Source organism: Pseudophryne corroboree, chromosome 7 (genome assembly GCF_028390025.1).
Source record: "Pseudophryne corroboree isolate aPseCor3 chromosome 7, aPseCor3.hap2, whole genome shotgun sequence".
Classification (NCBI taxonomy): domain Eukaryota; kingdom Metazoa; phylum Chordata; class Amphibia; order Anura; family Myobatrachidae; genus Pseudophryne; species Pseudophryne corroboree.
The window spans coordinates 209,147,957-209,166,126 of NC_086450.1; the positions used below are offsets into that span (position 1 = coordinate 209,147,957).

Below are 18,170 nucleotides of genomic sequence, written 5' to 3' on the forward strand. Positions count from 1 at the left end.
TTCTACATGGAGAAGAGGACTGAGCCTTGTGGGAACATAGGTAAGTATGTATGTATGCAGGTGTGCATGTATGTAATAAACTTATACTTTGACGGTGTGTGTCCTGTTTTTTTGGGGGTATTTTTTTAGTAGTAGTACTACAGGTACCAGCGGCCCAGGTTTTCCACCGCATGCTGGTACTTGTGGTTCTCCAAGTACCAGCTTGCGGCGGAGGCTTGCTGGGACTTGTAGTACTGCTACTAAAAACAATACTCACATTTTTTACACTTGGCTATCAGCCCCCCATCCGCCGCCCTTGGATGGGGGGGACAGCCTCGGGCTTCACCCCTGGCCCTTGGGTGGCTGGAGGGGGTGACCCCTTGATTTAATGTGTTCCCACTCCTCCAGGGTACCCCGGCCAGGGGTGACTAGTTGGATATGTAATGCCAGGGCCGCAGGGACCACTATAAAAGTGTCCCCCGGCTGTGACATTATGTACCTGGCTAGTGGAGCCCGGTGCTGGTTTTAAAAATACGGGGGACCACTACGCTTTTTGTCCCCCGTATTTTTGGAACCAGGACCAGGCGCAGAGCCCGGTGCTGGTTGATGAAATATGGGGGAACCCCTGTCATTTTTCCCCCCATATTTTGTCAACCAGGACCGGCTCAAAGAGCCCGAGGCTGGTTGTGCTTAGGAGGGGGGACCCCACGCATTGTTTTTCAGAATTTTAAAGACTTTAAACACCTTTTTAAGGTACACAATGAAGCCCTGCACAGATCCGGCCGGGATTCCTTGTGTTTTGTCAGGCAGTGTTTTACTCATCACTCCCGTAAAACACTGCCTGACATTACGAATCACATCGACATCGGAAAATGCGAATTGTGAAAAGTCGGCAGCTTAGTGAATGACCGTATCAGGATTCAAAAAGTTGCAGTAAAATGCACCCGATACCATTCGAGATCAAACACCCTTCAAAACGGCAAAAACACGAATCTTTGTAAATATACCCCCAGGTCCGCGAGACCGTCCCCAAATAAAACTTCACCTTTGTATGGCAAAACCTCCACATGCTTCTTTGAGTCGGCATCACCCGTCCATTGGCGGGTCCACAGGGCTCGCCTAGCAGAAATCACCATGGCGTTGGCTCTCGAACCTAGTAGCCCAACGTCTCTTTGAGGGTCCCTCATATATAAGACTGCATCTTTAATGTGGCCTAAGGTCAATAAAATGGTATCCCTGTCTAGGGTATCAAGATCAGCTGACAAGGTATCTGTCCAAGCTGCAACTGCACTACACACTACACACCCATGCCGGTATCTGTCCAAGCTGCAACTGCACTACACACCCATGCCGATGCTATTGCCGGTCTGAGCAAAGCACCTGTACGCGCATAAATAGACTTTAAAGTAGTTTCCTGTCTGCGATCAGCAGGATCCTTGAGGGCTGCCGTGTCCGGAGACATCTGCACCACCTCCTCCTTAGCTGAGCCATGCGCCTCACAAGTGCCCCCCCCCCCCCCCCCCCCCCTCCTCTTTTCAGCCCTGTGTCACCGTGTTCAGCAGGGGAGAGACCGGGGAGCCAGCTTCTCTGCAATCTCTGTGCAGAAAATGGCGCTGGTTAGTGCTGAGGGACCAAGCTCCGCCCCCTCCAGCGGCGGGCTTCGGTCCCGCTCAAAATATCACAAAACTGCCGGGGGATTTATAGAAATACTGCCTCCACAGTGTCTAACCTTATAATGCCAGATTTAGAGGTTTTTATTGCTGCCCAGGGCGCCCGCCCCGTGCCCTGCACCCATCAGTGCCCGCTATTGTGTGTAGTGTGTGGGAGCAATGGCGCGCAGCGCTTACCTCAGTGAAGATCTGAAGTCTTCTGCCGCCTTGAAGTCTTCTTTCTTTTTATACTCACCTGGCTTCTATCTTCCGGCTCTGCGAGGAGGACAGCGGCGCGGCTCTGGGACGAACAGCGAGGGGAGACCTGCATTCCGACTCCCTCTGGAGCTAATGGTGTCCAGTAGCCTAAGAAGCAGAGCCTATCACTTAAGTAGGTCTGCTTCTCTCTCCTCAGTCCCACGATGCAGGGAGCCTGTTGCCAGCAGTGCTCCCTGAAAATAAAAAACCTAACAAAATTCTTTATCAGAGAAACTCAGGAGAGCTCCCCTGTAATGCACCCAGTCTCCTCTGGGCACAGGATCTAACTGAGGTCTGGAGGAGGGGCATAGAGGGAGGAGCCAGTGCACACCCATTCTAAAGTTCTTTATAGTGCCCATATCTCCTGCGGAGCCCATCTATACCCCATGGTCCTTACGGAGTCCCCAGCATCCTCTAGGACGTAAGAGAAAGCTATATAGATATACACTTTTATCTGCATACAGTGCAAGTTGATGTAGATATTGAAAATATATATTTGATTAGTTGCTGTTTGGGGCTTAAATTACACTAATGAAACTCACATTTTAGGTTTTTCTAGAAGCACCTTGTGTCCTCTTCCCCTTGTGTGAACACCTCCCTTACCTCTCCTGCCCATCCCATATACTGTAGGTCCCATTCTCACTTATGTAACTTCCGCTCTCAGCCTAAGACAGAATGACATGGCTATAGGTACCCGTGTTACATGTTTATTGGATTTAGAGAGTGCACTTTTCAGTTTAAAGCAGATATGTGTTTCAGTGGTTGTGTAATGTGTTCCCTTTGTTGACTTGTTTGTACTACATATAATATCTATATCTCATGCCATCGTCTTCTTTAGGCATACAGGTGCTGCGAGAGCTGCTGTGGACAATCTGACCAAAAGTCTCTCTATTGAATGGGCACACAGAGGTGTCAGGATAAACTCTGTCGCTCCTGTAAGTAACAGATATTTGAAAGGGGGCTCATTTATACATATCCATACATGCATTCTCACACATGGGCCCTCATTCCGAGTTGTTCGCTCGCTAGCCGCTTTTCGCAGCAATGCACACGCTAAGCCGCCGCCCTCTGGGAGTGAATCTTAGCTTAGCTGAATTGCGAACGAAGTATTCGCAATATTGCGAAATTATTTTACTTTGCAGTTTCTGAGTAGCTCGAGACTTACTCTTCCAGTGCGATCAGTTCAGTGCTTTTCGTTCCTGGTTTGACGTCACAAACAAACCCAGCGTTCGCCCAGACACTCCCCCGTTTCTACAGCCACTCCCGCGTTTTTCCCAGAAACGACAGCGTTTTTTCACACACTCCCATAAAACGGCCAGTTTCCGCCCAGAAACACCCACTTCCTGTCAATCACACAACGATCAGCAGAACGAAGAAAAAACCTTGTAATGCCGTGAGTAAAATACCAAACTTCATAGCAAATTTACTTGGCGCAGCCGCAGTGCGAACATTGCGCATGCGCAGTTTGCGGAAAATCGCTGCGATGCGATGAAAAATAACGAGCGAACAACTCGGAATGAGGGCCATGGCTCCTACTTTTGCAGTAAATTCCTGTAGTAATTTCAACTTTTTATTTTTCTTCCTAACACACAGCTCATTCTTGCCTTTATATTTTACATTAGTTATGAGAGTTTGGGGGCAAGGGGACTATCTGAATTATGTGTCATCAGAAGATACACATTTTTGTGCGTTGGGCAGTGCGGATGTTGCAATGGTTAGCATTACTGTCTCAGAGCACTGAGGTCATGGGTTTGATTCTCACCACATCCTAACTGTGTGGAGTTTGTATATCCTCTCCTTGCTTGTATGGGTTTTCCGACGGATGCTCTGGTTTCCTCCCACAATCAAAAAAATATGCTGGCAGGTTAATTGACCCAACAAGTATGTGCGTGTGCATGTGTTAAGGGCAGATTAGATGGGCCAAGTAGTTATTTTCTGCCGCAAAATTCTACTTGTGTGTTTCTATGTCAGCAAACTATTGTACATATTGATGCACTTATCCATGCTCTTATGTATGATGACATCATAAATCAACTTATACTGTAGACTGCAAATTTACAACTTGTCATTTTAAAGACTTGACAACTTACAACTTTTATTTATGTGGTTTTGCTTTGCAGGGTACAATCTTTTCACAGACTGCTGTAGAGAATTACAAAGATATTGGGCCCGCAATGTTTCAAAACTTCATCCCCAAGATACCAGCAAAGAGACTAGGAGTTCCTGAGGAGGTATAACTCAAGTGATCATTACCTGCAAAAGGTTGCTAGTACATCTGTCTCTGACAGCATTTTAGGGTTGTTCAGTGTTAGGACACAAGCACTTTCCCTTCAGCTTTATGGTAGGATCCCTGTGAACCAGAGTTACAACTAAAGTTCAGTTGGTGACCAAACAGTGAAAGTGCCAGTGAATTATGGTCTGATATGGATGTAATATGTCCTGAGATATCCTTGTGCCTATGATACATATAGTGCTCTTCACTTGAGCTTACTGTCTGGTTTTTTTCACATGGTCAGTGAACCAATTTGAGACATGTTTACCAAGCTGTTAGATCAGCAGAGATTGAACACTAGGTGACTCATCGCACCCTATGGGTGCTCTTCACACTGTCGCAAGGGGCTACGCCCCCTTAACCCTTGCACGCCCTTGGGCCGTGCAATATTTAGATTATATGGAGTATTATTTCAAATCATAATTCTGTGAGTGGTTAAATATTGCACGGACAAAGGGTGTGCGATGGTTAAGGGGCCGTAGTTCCGTGTGATGGCGTGAACAGCGCACGCAGGGGACGATGAATCACCTAGTAGGTGCTGTGGTTGGGGGAATGGCGGGTGCTGGGGTGACGCCGATGGGGGAGGGAGTCCGGGGGTGCCCTCGGTCTCTGTGTGGCTGGCTCCGTACTGTGCACGGTGATATCAGGCGGCCTCTCTCCGCCTCAGCATGGGAGTCCCCGCTGGCCGGGGAGGGGGAGATGGAGCCGGGGAGAGAGGAGGAGGTGGGGGCGGGAGACAGAGCGGCCATACATACAGTGGCGGCAGTGACTGACTGAGGGGCGCCGTTCTCCTCCTATTGACCTAGCTCTGTGACTGTGACTCCACCCAACGTTAGCCACACAGTCACAGAGTGACAGATCTGGGAAATTATATAGGAGATAAAACACCTCTTGTAGGCTTAATAGCCTAAACACATAAAGCATTTCTTATAGGTTTAATTTCTCATACATCCTAGAGGATGCTGGGGATGCTTCAAGAACCATGGGGTATAGACGGGGTCCACAGGAGACATGGGCACTTTAAGACTTTAAAAGGGGTGTGAACTGGCTCCTCCCTCTATGCCCCTCCTCCAGACTCCAGTTAGATTCTGTGCCCAGTGAGACTGGATGCACACTGAGAGGCTCTCCAGAGTTTCTCAGAAAAAGACTTATGTTAGGTTTATTATTTTCAGGGAGACCTGCTGGCAACAGGCTCCCTGCATCGTGGGACTGAGGGGAGAGAAGCATACCTACTTCTGTGAGTTTCAAGGCTCTGTTTCTTAGGCTACTGGACACCATTAGCTCCAGAGGGTCTGATCGCTAGGTACGCCTAGATGCTCGTTCCCGGAGCCGCGCGCCCCTTGCAGAGCCAGAAGTCAGAAGCCGGGTGAGTAGAAGAAGATCAGAAGACTTCAGTGATGGCAGAAGACGGCTTTTGAGGTACCGCGCTGCGCGCCATGCTTCCACATACAAGACGGCACTGCAGGGTGTAGGGCGCAGGGGGGGGGCGCCCTGGGCAGCATAAAACCTAATTTGCTACTGGCACAAGTGTATACAGTGCCTGGGCACTAAGGCCCTCATTCCGAGTTGTTCGCTCGCAAGTGAATTTTAGCAGATTTGCTCATGCTAAGCCGCCGCCTACTGGGAGTGAATCTTAGCATCTTAAAATTGCGAACGATGTATTCGCAATATTGCGATTACACACCTCGTAGCAGTTTCTGAGTAGCTCCAGACTTACTCGGCATCTGCGATCATTTCAGTGCTTGTCGTTCCTGGTTTGACGTCACAAACACACCCAGCGTTCGCCCAGACACTCCCCCGTTTCTCCAGCCACTCCTGCGTTTTTTCCGGAAACGGTAGCGTTTTTTCCCACACGCCCATAAAACGGCCTGTTTCCGCCCAGTAACACCCATTTCCTGTCAATCACATTACGATCGCCAGAGCGATGAAAAAGCCGTGAGTAAAATTCCTAACTGCATAGCAAATTTACTTGGCGCAGTCGCAGTGCGGACATTGCGCATGCGCATTAAGCGGAAAATCGCTGCGATGCGAAGATTTTTACCGAGCGAACAACTCGGAATGAGGGCCTAAATACAGACCCCCGCCAGTATAAATATATAAAATTAAGCGGGACTGAAGCGCGCCATTAAGGGGGCGTGGCTTAGTCCTCACAGCTCTGACCAGCGCCATTTTCTCTTCACAGCTGAGCCTGGCCTCCCACACTACTGTACAAGTAACAGGGTGCAAAACAGGGGGGGGGGAGGCACAAGAGATTTGGTGCTATTTTATCAACTATAAAAGCGCTAACAGGTTTTACACGCGTCAGTACCGGGATAGGCGCTGGGTTGTGAGCTGGCAGAACTCCCTCTGTGTTTCTCTAACAGGCTTTGCTGTGGGTCTGTCCCCTATAGCCCCAGTGTGGTTGTGGGTGTCGGTACGCGTGTGTCGACATGTCTGAGGCTGAGTGCTCTTCCCAGGAGGAGGCTGGAGTGGGGACAGAAAAGACTGTGGGAGTGACTGTGTCGGCACCGCCGACGGCTGATTGGGTAAATATGTTGAGTGTTTTGAATGCAAATGTGGCTCGATTGACTAAGAGATTAGATAAATCTGAGGCTAGGAACCAGACATGGAGAAGATCCATGGAGGATGCATTGTCGCAGACTCAGACCCCTTCCGGGTCACAGAAACGTGCATTTACCCAGATAGCAGATACAGATACCGACACGGACTCTGATTCCAGTGTCGACTATAGTGATGCAAGATTAAATCCTAAACTGGCTAAGAGCATTCGTTACATGATTGTGGCGATAAAAGACGTATTACATATCACGGAGGACCCTGCTGTTCCTGATACAAGGGTCTGTATGTTTAAAGGAAAGAAACCTGAGGTAACGTTTCCTCCCTCTCATGAACTGAACGCTCTTTTTGAAAAGGCTTGGGAAAATCCTGACAAGAAGGTGCAGGTTCCTAAAAGAATTCCGGTGGCATATCCTTTCCCCTCTGGGGACAGGGAAAAGTGGGAGTCAACCCCCACGGTGGACAAAGCTCTCTCGCGTCTGTCCAAAAAGGTAGCGCTTCCGTCTCCTGACACGGCAGCCCTAAAGGATCCTGCGGATCGTAAGCAGGAAAATACACTAAAATCCATTTATGTCACTACAGGTTCGCTACTCAGGCCTGCCGTTGCTTCGGCATGGGTGAGTAGCGCTATTGAAAAGTGGGCAGATAACTTGTCATCTGAGATAGATACCCTGGACAGGGATAGCGTGCTTTTAACTCTGGGTCATATCAGGGACGCTGCAGCATATTTAAAAGAAGCTGCAAGGGATATTGGCCTTTTGGGATCAAGGGCCAATGCCATGGCAGTCTCGGCTAGGAGGGCATTGTGGATTCATCAATGGAATGCTGATGCTGACTCTAAGAAGACTATGGAGTCTCTGCCGTTTAACGGTAGTGTCTTGTTTGGTGACGGCCTCACTGACCTGGTATCTACGGCTACCGCGGGTATTCATCATTTTTACCTTATGTTCCTGCACAACAAAAGAAAACGCCCCACTATCAGATGCAGTCCTTTCAGCCCAATAAATACAAAAAAGGACAAGGGTCCTCTTTCCTTGCTACGAGAGGAAGGGGAAAAAGGTCACAGGCTGTGGCAAGTTCCCAAGAACAGAAGTCCTCTCCGTCTTCTACCAAATCCACCGCATGACGCTGGGGCTCCTCTGAGGGAGTCCGCACCAGTGGGGGCACGTCTCAAACTCTTCAGTCAGGTCTGGGCTCACTCGGCCCTGGATCCTTGGATATTAGAAATAGTAACCCAAGGGTACAAATTAGAGTTTCAAGACGTGCCCCCTCACCGATTTTTCAAATCGGCCTTGCCAGCTTCTCTTCCAGAACGGAAGGTAGTGTGCGCTGCAATACTAAAGCTGTGTCAAAATCAAGTCATTGTCACGGTACCCCTGTCACAACAGGGGGAAGGCTTTTATTCGAGCCTGTTCGTGGTCCCAAAGCCAGATGGCTCAGTCAGACTGATTCTGAACCTAAAATCCCTCAATTTCTATCTAAAAAAATTCAAATTCAAGATGGAATCTCTCCGAGCAATGATCTCCAGTCTGGAGGAGGGGGATTTTATGGTCTCGTCGACATAAAGGATGCCTACTTACACGTCCCCATATATCCTCCACATCAGGCTTACCTGAGGTTTGCTGTTCAGGATTGTCATTACCAATTTCAGGCGTTGACGTTTGGTCTGTCCACGGCTCCGAGAATTTTCACCAAGGTTATGGCGGAAATGATGGTTCTCCTGCGCAAGCAGGGTGTCACAATTATCCCGTACTTGGACGATCTCCTCATAAAGGCGAGATCCAAGGAACAATTGCTGAAAACCGTTGCGCTCTCACTGACGATTCTGCAACAACATGGTTGGCTCCTAAACTTGCAAAAATCACAGCTGGTTCCGACAACACGGCTGTCGTTCCTGGGTATGATTCTGGATACAGAATTACAAAGAGTTTTTCTTCCAGATGAAAAAGCTCTGGAAATACAGAACATGGTGAAACAGATTCTGAAACCGGCAAGAGTGTCGATTCTTCAATGCACTCGGTTGCTGGGGAAGATGGTGGCGGCCTACGAGGCCATCCAGTTTGGCAGGTTCCATGCCAGAGTGTTTCAGTGGGACCTGTTGGACAAGTGGTCCGGGTCTCACCTGGACATGCACCGGAAAATAATCCTATCCTCCAGGACCAGAATCTCCCTTCTGTGGTGGGATTCAGGATTGGATCCTAGTGACCACAGATGCAAGTCTCTGAGGCTGGGGAGCAGTCACACAGGGGAGAAATTTTCAGGGAAAATGGTCAAGCCAGGAAGCTTGTCTGCACATAAACATTCTGGAATTAAGGGCCATTTACAACGGCATTCTGCAAGCGGAACATCTTCTTCGCGGTCTTCCCGTCTTGATTCAATCAGACAACATGACAGCAGTGGCGTACATAAACCGCCAGGGCGGAACAAAGAGCAGAGCGGCGATGGCGGAGGCCACGAAAGTTCTTCGCTTGGCGGAGAGACATGCAAGCGTTCTGTCAGCAGTCTTCATTCCAGGAGTGGACAACTGGGAAGCAGACTTCCTCAGCAGACACGATCTCCATCCAGGAGAGTGGGGTCTTCATCAAGAGGTCTTTGCAGAAGTGACAAGTCGTTGGGGAATTCCTCAAATAGACATGAGGCGTCTCGCCTCAACAAGAAGCTTCCGAGATATTGTTCCAGGTCGAGGGACTCTCAAGCAATAGCGGTGGACGCCCTAGTGACACCGTGGGTGTTTCTGTCGGTCTATGTGTTCCCTCCACTTCCACTCATTCCAAAGGTGACAAAGATTATAAGAAGAACAAGGGTTCAGGCGATACTCATTGTTCCAGACTAGCCAAAGAGGGCCTGGTATCCAGATCTTCAGGAGTTACTCATAGAAGATCCCTGGCTTCTTCCTCTATGGGAGGACCTGTTACAACAAGGACCATGCGTGTTTCAAGACTTACCGCGGCTGCGTTTGATGGCATGGCGGTTGAACGCCAAATCCTAGCCCGAAAGGGTATTCCCAGTGAAGTCATTCCCACACTTCTTCAGGCTAGAAAGGAAGTAACGGCAAAGCATTACCACCATATTTGGAAGAAATTTGTATCTTGGTGTGAATCCAAGAAGGCTCCTACGGAGGATTTTCAACTGGGGCGTTTGCTCCATTTTTTGCAAGCAGGTGTGGATGCGGGCCTAATGTTGGGCTCCATTAAAGTTCAAATTTCTGCCTTATCAATCTTTTTTCAGAAAGAATTGGCCTCCCTTCCAGAAGTTCAGACCTTTGTGAAAGGCGTGCTGCACATCCAACCTCCATTTGTGCCCCCTGTGGCACCGTGTGATCTTAATGTGGTTTTGCAGTCCCTGCAATCTCATTGGTTTGAACCTTTACGTAAGGTTGAGTTAAAATTCCTTACTTGGAAAGTAGTCATGTTGTTGGCCTTGGCATCCGCAAGGCAGGTATCTGAATTGGCGGCTTTGTCTCACAAAAGCCCCTATTTAATCTTCCATGCTGATAGAGCGGAGTTGAGAACTCGTCAGCAATTTCTGCCAAAAGTGGTTTCATCATTTCACGTGAACCAGCCTATTGTGGTGCCAGTGGCTACTGACGCCTTGGCGGAATCGAAGTCTCTCGATGTGGTCAGAGCTTTGAAAATCTATGTCGCCAGAACGGCTCAGATTAGGAAAACAGAGGCTCTGTTTGTCCTGTGGGCTCCCAACAAGATTGGGGCTCCTGCTTCCAAGCAGACTATTGCACGCTGGATCTGTAATACGATTCAGCAGGCTCATTCTACGGCCGGATTGCCGTTACCGAAAACGGTGAAAGCCCATTCTACCAGAAAGGTGGGCTCATCCTGGGCGGCTGCCTGAGGGGTCTCGGCATTACAGCTTTGCCGAGCTGCTACTTGGTCGGGATCAAACACCTTTGCGAAGTTTTACAAGTTTGATACCCTGGCTGAGGAGGACCTCTTGTTTGGTCAATCAGTGCCGCAGAGTCATCCGCACTCTCCCGCCCGTTCTAGAGCTTTGGTATAAACCCCATGGCTCTTGAAGCATCCCCAGCATCCTCTAGGACGTATGAGAAAATAGGATTTTAATACCTACCGGTAAATCCTTTTCTCTTAGTCCGTAGAGGATGCTGGGCGCCTGTTCCAGTGCGGGCTGTATCTGCAGTTTGGCTATGGTTACACTCATGTGAGTTAAGTTCAGTCAGTCTGTGACTGATGTTGGTCATGCCGTTGCATGCGTTGTTGTTGAATGCCATGTTGTACGGCGCGTTTGAGGTGTGAGCTGGTATGTATCTCACCTTAGTTTTAAAATAATTAAATAAATCCTTTTCCTCGAAATGCCCGTCTTCCTGGGCACTGTTCCTATAACTGGAGTCTGGAGGAGGGGCATAGAGGGAGGAGCCAGTTCACACCCCTTTTAAAGTCTTAAAGTGCCCATGTCTCCTGCGGATCCCGTCTATACCCCATGGTTCTTGTAGCATCCCCAGCATCCTCTACGGACTAAGAGAAAAGGATTTACCGGTAGGTATTAAAATCTTATTATCCTAAACACATAAAGCACTTCTATTAATTTTCTAAACACATAAAGCACTGCTTATAGGAGTAATATCCTAAACACATAAAGCACTGCTTATAGGATAAATATCCTAAACACATAAAGCACTGTTTATAGGAGTAATATCCTAAACACATAAAGCACTGTTTATATGAGTAATATCCTAAACACATAAAGCACTGTTTATATGAGTAATATCCTAAACACATAAAGCACTGTTTACATGAGTAATATCCTAAACACATAAAGCACTGCTTATATGAGTAATATCCTAAACACATAAAGCACAGCTTATATGAGTAATATCCTATTATAGGATTAGTATCCTAAGCTTCTTGTAGTCAATAGACTGTATTAACTGCTTATATACCCTCCCCTTTGAGGGGAATCGCTGCCATGATTCTCCCCCCACCGTTTGTATGTGAGCCGTGGTCTGCCAATTTGTGCCCGGCTACCAAGCGCTATTTCCCCCTTAGCTATGCCGCAGTGGAGAGCGGTGATGGCTGGCAGCAGTGAGCGCTGTCCGCAGCCGAATTAGGGGAGCATGTGGGTCGCGGCAGCAGTGAGAGCTGTCCACGGGCTGAGGGCAGTGGTGACGGGCGGCCTGTGGCTGAGAGGTGACCGCAGATTTCCGGGGAGCGCTCAGCGGCGGCAGTAAAATTGACCGCGGCTGAGTGCTGTGTGGCCTCTCTCCGCCTCAGCCTGGGAGTCATCGCCGGCCGGGGAGGGGAAGATGGAGCCGGGGAGAGAGAAGAGGAGGCGGAGGCTGGAGACAGACATACATACAGCGGCGGCGCTGACTGACTGAGTGGCGCCATCCTCCTCCTCCTATTGGCCTAGCTCTGTGACTGTGACTCGGCCCAGCGTTAGCCACACAGTCACAGAGTGACAGATCTGGGCAATTATATATGTGATACCCTGGTGCAGCATGGTTGGTGTAGTGGTTATCCTTACTGCCTCACAGCACTGAAGTCATCATTTCAGATCCATGTCATGCGCTGATCAATTTGGAGTTTGCATGCTCCCTGTATATGCGTGGATTTCCTCCATGTGCTCTGGTTTCCGCCACACTCCAAAAACATACAGCTAGTTTAATCGGCTACTGGCAGAAAAATAAAATAAATTATAATGACTGAAATATTCTCTGTAAAGTGCTGCAGAATATATGTGCTCCTAATAAATAACTCTTAATAAATAATTATTACCTCGAGCACAGAGAAAAGTGCTCCTGTGTACAAGCCCTAAAGCTAACCACACACAAGGCCACTTCCACTTTCCCTACGCTACGTGTGACAGGGTCACCACATGGATACACACACATGGACGACAGTGGTTATTTTCTGTCTGCATTTACCAGCATGACCGGCATCAAACCCTATTGTGCCAAAGTGTGTGTGAGGAGGAGTAGATTTCTTTGTAGTTAGAGCAAACTATAGAGAAATATAATCAGGGGCTAAGATATATTGCTGCTCATTGTCAGCAAATATGGTAGATGTGGATTCACACGGTTATGGTTTAACACAATATATATTTTTATAAGTGTTCTGTAAAAAATAATGATGCCTGTGGAAATGTGGTATTATATTGTAAGTGTCACTCATGAATGTTACTTTCTCTGTCATCCACTAGGGGACACTGGAATACTAGACAGCTGGGTTGTGAAGAATGGAGACCGAGGTGGCACAATATACTGTATGTAAATTAATTGCAGTGCACAGCAGGCTCCTCCCCCTTCACGCCGCCTGGGTTTCCCGCGTCTCTGGCGGTAATCACTTGACCGGAGATGCTCCCTGATGTGGATCTACCTCCTCAGCATAATTTTTCAAACTGGAGGGATGGGGGCATGAAGGGGAAGGAGCCTGCTGTGCACTGCAATTAATTTACATATATTGTGCCACTTCCAGTCTCCATTCTTACACCTCAACTGCCTAGTATTCCAGTGTCCCCGAGTGAATTCAGAGAAATAGATTTATTGATAAGTACCAAAATCCTCTTTTCTCACTGTTTAATTGGACAGATATCACCCATGGTTTGCTTCCTGCTGTCACCTGCTGCGTCTTTCATCACTGGAGAAACGGTGAAGGTCGATGCTGGACAAAGCTTATACATATCTCATTGGGAAGTACCAGGTATAAGATTCCTTTTTATTGAATAACCCATTCACAAGATGATGTCCTCTTATAGTACTCCCCTCCCCCCAGCCAGCAAAGAGAATGAGTCTTATGTCCAGGTCACCTGTTATATTTAACCCTGTCCTCCATAATCACTTTAGTAGCCATTTACCACCTCCAATAGGATAAGCTCACTTATCTCACCTTGTGAACATTCTGATCAGCTAATTGGCTAATAAAGTACTGTATGGTGCACACAGAACAAGAGGAAAATTGAATACAGTAAATTGTTAGGCCCTAACTTAACGCACCTCAACAAGTTTACTGACAAAAAATGTAAAGTCATTTGCTAATGTTTTTTAAAGTACCAATCTGGACAAACTGGTTCTAACAGTTATACTAAATTGTTAAGACATACTTCATATAGAAAGAAAAAAGAAAAACCTTCCCCAAAACAGGACAGAACTTAAAAACAACAAAAATTAGATGCATTCAACAATTCTACACAGCAATAATTGAATCATTAAGAAACAGGATTGAAATATATATTGCAGAAACAGGTAATGAGGACTAGCACTTTCTAGTCACTAGCAGAGTACAGGACAAATGAAAAAGCTGTCGCTTAACTCTCCATAATTGGAAATAGGAGATCATCCATTGCTCTGTTGGTCAAGGTATAGTACTTCACTGCTCGCATAGGGTTCTCACTCTATTAATTTGTGTTAAGAGTGATTTTGGGCCTAATGCAAACCTGCTGATGGTGGGGTGCTTGCGCATGCACAGGACCTGTTTGTGGGCAGTCTAGTCCTCTGATTCGGAAATGGGGACGTGTCTGCCACATTTTCTTGGAGTGCCAAGACCAGGGTCCTCCAATACAGACTTCCTGGCCGTGGCTGTGGAGTTGCGGGGTCCAATCTAAGTAACCTCACAGGTAACTCAGCTGATGGTCTTGCAGATTATCCAATGCTGTGTTTTAGGCTGGGTACACACTTGACGATGCGCATAAGATGTGACATCATCAAGTGTAACGATATCGGACATACACACTGACCAATATCGTCAGTGACGGCATGCACCCACATCCCGGTGCATGCAGTCTTGTCCAATATCTTTAGATTTCAAGGCTGGAACTAAAGATATTTGATTTTATTAACGACCCATGGGAGCGTGCATCGTTAGATATAGTGTGTAAACACTGGATGATACAATCGATATATATCGTCCAACCCGCTGGCTCGGACGATATTTAGGGTACATATCGTCAAGTGTGTACCCAGCTTAGGATTCAGCACTCAGATCTGCAGTGCCAGCAGGAGGTGTCAGTGTCCCGCAGATGCCTCCTGCAGCATTAACATATTTTCACATGGCTGCTGCGTCCAAACATGTAGCAGCAATGTGAACTGCCTCCATCTCTGAATCAGGCCCTTTATCCACTAGAAGGCGCTATTCCTCATTACATGTTTCTGCAATTCTTATCTTTTGGTCCAACGACCATACCATTTGCGGATAAGCATCTGGCGGGGGTAGTGTTATACAATATAATTATATTGTATTTGAGGATAAGCAGCCATCCTTCATATTTATATTTACTTTGTTTTAGTATATATGTTTTCAATTGGTTAACCATTTGTGAATAAATCAGTACTAGTGACACACACACACACACACACACACACACACACACACACACACACACACACACACACACTATAAGTAACAGTGATGGACGTAACTACATAACACATAAAACATTGTTGGCTCTGGTGCCCCCTAGAGGAAGTTTGTTAGCAGTGAATGTTGAGAGTGTGACTGTAGTGCAGTTATGCAGAGGCAGCTGTGGCTTTATGTGGCAGTTATTAATCATTATCAGCAGTAAGTGTATCTTTAATGGCTTTCCCATGGGAATATATTTGTCCAGATAATTATATTGCAGCACTGTGCTATAATATTATGATGTGTTTTGTGTAAATGACCATTATTTCCTTGCTCCTCAGATCACAACAGGTGGCCGGAAGCTCCCGATGGTGAAAACACCAAAGCTTTGAAGAAAATGTTTTCAGCTATCCCACCTCCAAAGCTCTGACCATTGGGGCCAAGACCTGGAACGCTATAACGCACATCGCTGACTGGCTTAATTACCAAGCAGCAATTATACACTAATGAAGACTAAATAACAGATGCAGGTTTTACATTCTTTTTTTTACATGATGGCTTCAAAGGCTTAGTCAATAAGTAATTTTAAAAGAACACATCATTAAAAAAAAAAAATTATGTTTGAAGAGTAGTAAATCTATCTTTGAACAGATGCATAATCTATGGATAAAGACAGATTTGCACAAACGTGCTAACTGTGCTTGCTATGGGTTCTAGTTAAATAAGTTTTTTTGTGTTTCTATCAGTGATCATTGATTGTCAATTCTAACCATAGCTGTCACACACATTAGGCAGTGTACGCACCTAGAGCATTGTGAACTCAGGTATCTGGATTACCCTTACATGGGTTTTTTAGTCTACAAAAAGGGAATATAGAGGGAGCCCAAACTAGTATGTTGCCTACTGGCCCAATGATATTGGAGACCTTCCCTGCTGAAGCCAGTGTTACTAAGCTACATAAGTATTCTAGAATGTCCTTTAAGATTCTTCAAGAACAAACATAGTTATTGGAATTATCTAAGGATGACTGATGAGATAGATAAATGAATCTCAGCTTTTTTATTGCACTATATCTACAGAGCATAGGCAGATTCTGCCTATAGATAAGCGACCTCTAACGGAATTAGCATTCTGGAAAAAGGAAGCCTCTATAAAAATACTAAGTGTGCTAAATTGATTTTAATGCTTTAGGCAGAAGGATAAAATGTTCTTGTGCAAGGATACAGCCCTGCACTTCCAGAATTATTGTATTACCCTCTGAATGGTTTAGATTGAATACATATTTACCTATACATAACTCATTTCTGGGAAAAATGTGATTCCCATATATTACACAGTTGTCTTAGTACTTTTGTTACATCAGCTGGTACATGACAGATACAGTAAATATCCCTCAAACATGCATCTTTAACAGTACATGAAAATCACCACTAAGCCCACACTAATGTAATACAGGTTGAATATCCCCTATCTAAATATTCCGAAATACGGAATTTTTTGATTTAGACTGAGATAGTGAAACCTTTGTTTTCTGATGGCTCAATATACACAAAGTTTGTTTAATGCACAAATTTATAAAAAATATTGTATTAAATGATCTTCAGGCTTGTGTATATGAGCTGCATATGAAACATAAATGAATTGTGTGTATGTACATAAACTTTGGGCCTAATTCAGACTTGATCGCAGCAGCAAATTTGTTAGCAAATGGGCACAACCATGTGCATTGTAGGGGTGGCAGATATAACGTGCAGAGAGAGTTATATATGGGTGGGTTATATTGTTTCTGTGCAGGGTAAATACTGGCTGCTTTATTTTTACACTGCAATTTAGATTTCAGTTTAAACACACCCCACCCAAATCTAACTCTCTCTGCACATGTTATATCTGCCCCACCTGCAGTGCACATGGATTTGCCCATTTGCTAACAAATTTGTTGCTGCGATTAGGTCTGAATAAGGCCCTTTGTTTAATGCACAAAGTTATAAAAAAAATTGGCTAAAATGACCTTCAGGCTGTGTGTATAAGGTGTATATGAAACATAAATGTATTCTGTGCATAGACTTGGGTCCCATCACCATGATATCAATTATTCCAAAATACGGCAAAATATGATATCCAAAATACTTCTGGTCCCAAGCATTTTGGATATGGGAGACTCAACCCTTAATAACCATGTCCTGTAATTTAATTTAATTAATTTGCCATGTGGACTCCTAAATATTCCCCAGTGTGTTTTTGTGAATTCTGTTGTCAGAAATCTAGAAGTCCATAGCAAGTCAAGAGGTTGGAAGGACAGCAGGCTGCAGTTGAGAATGATCTGGTATTGAGATTAGTAGAAGATAAGCAGCTGAAATACCCGGGAGGGACATACAGTACATATATAGCTATCAATAACTAATGTTCCTTTCCTTATGTTCTACTCCATACTGTACATGTTGCATGATCTTAAGTTTAGCTCTAAAAGAAAGCACTGAATTATGAAACTGATTTTTCATTTCTAAATCCACAATTAATGTTCATTTGAAAAATGTGCCATAAATGTCATAATAAACTTTATTTTAAATGCATGTATTATTTTGTGATATGATGTTATGACCCCGCATGAGTGACACTGAATTACAACTCGCATATTATACGTATAGAAATATTTTTAACTCTATGGTTACATACCACTCCCTGATCTCTACATGACACTTACGACAAATATTATCCATCACCCATTGCGAAGGTTGTCCTTTCACAACATTTCCTTACACAGAATATAACAATGTTAATATTACACTATAACAATGCTAGTACTATGATTACATATAAGAAGAAATATAATTTCCCACTGGACTAACCTTCCCATTCAGGAAACCAATTAATGGGATTTAACCAAAAGAACCGCTCTGCTATAATCTTTCATCGACCCTGCCTGAAATAAAGTTTTATCTCTATACACGTGTTCCTTTATATTATGTAAATACTCAACATAATAGTAACACATATGATTAAAGATGGCTACTGAGTGATTGTCTCGACACATTGACTTGAATCTTGTAGGTGTTCAAATGATTCAAGTGACGAAAAATTGATGTGTCGACACGATACTCAGTGTGCAGCAGCCTCTCTCGGTCTTCCTCCAGTTCAACTCACAGTGCTCCT

The 18,170-nt window shown here is 45.6% G+C and overlaps 1 protein-coding gene across 1 annotated transcript in view; it reads left to right on the top strand.

The window, feature by feature from the left end:
* PECR (peroxisomal trans-2-enoyl-CoA reductase) overlaps positions 1-17,590 on the top strand; it is a 155,499-nt gene extending 137,909 nt beyond the window's left edge. The window contains exons 5-8 of the mRNA XM_063933966.1: positions 2,725-2,821; positions 4,007-4,117; positions 13,274-13,385; positions 15,362-17,590. Coding sequence (XP_063790036.1) covers positions 2,725-2,821; positions 4,007-4,117; positions 13,274-13,385; positions 15,362-15,450 — 409 coding nt within the window. The 3' untranslated portion in view covers positions 15,451-17,590. The remainder of the gene's footprint in view (positions 1-2,724; positions 2,822-4,006; positions 4,118-13,273; positions 13,386-15,361) is intronic.
* The last annotated feature ends 580 nt before the right edge of the window (positions 17,591-18,170 follow it).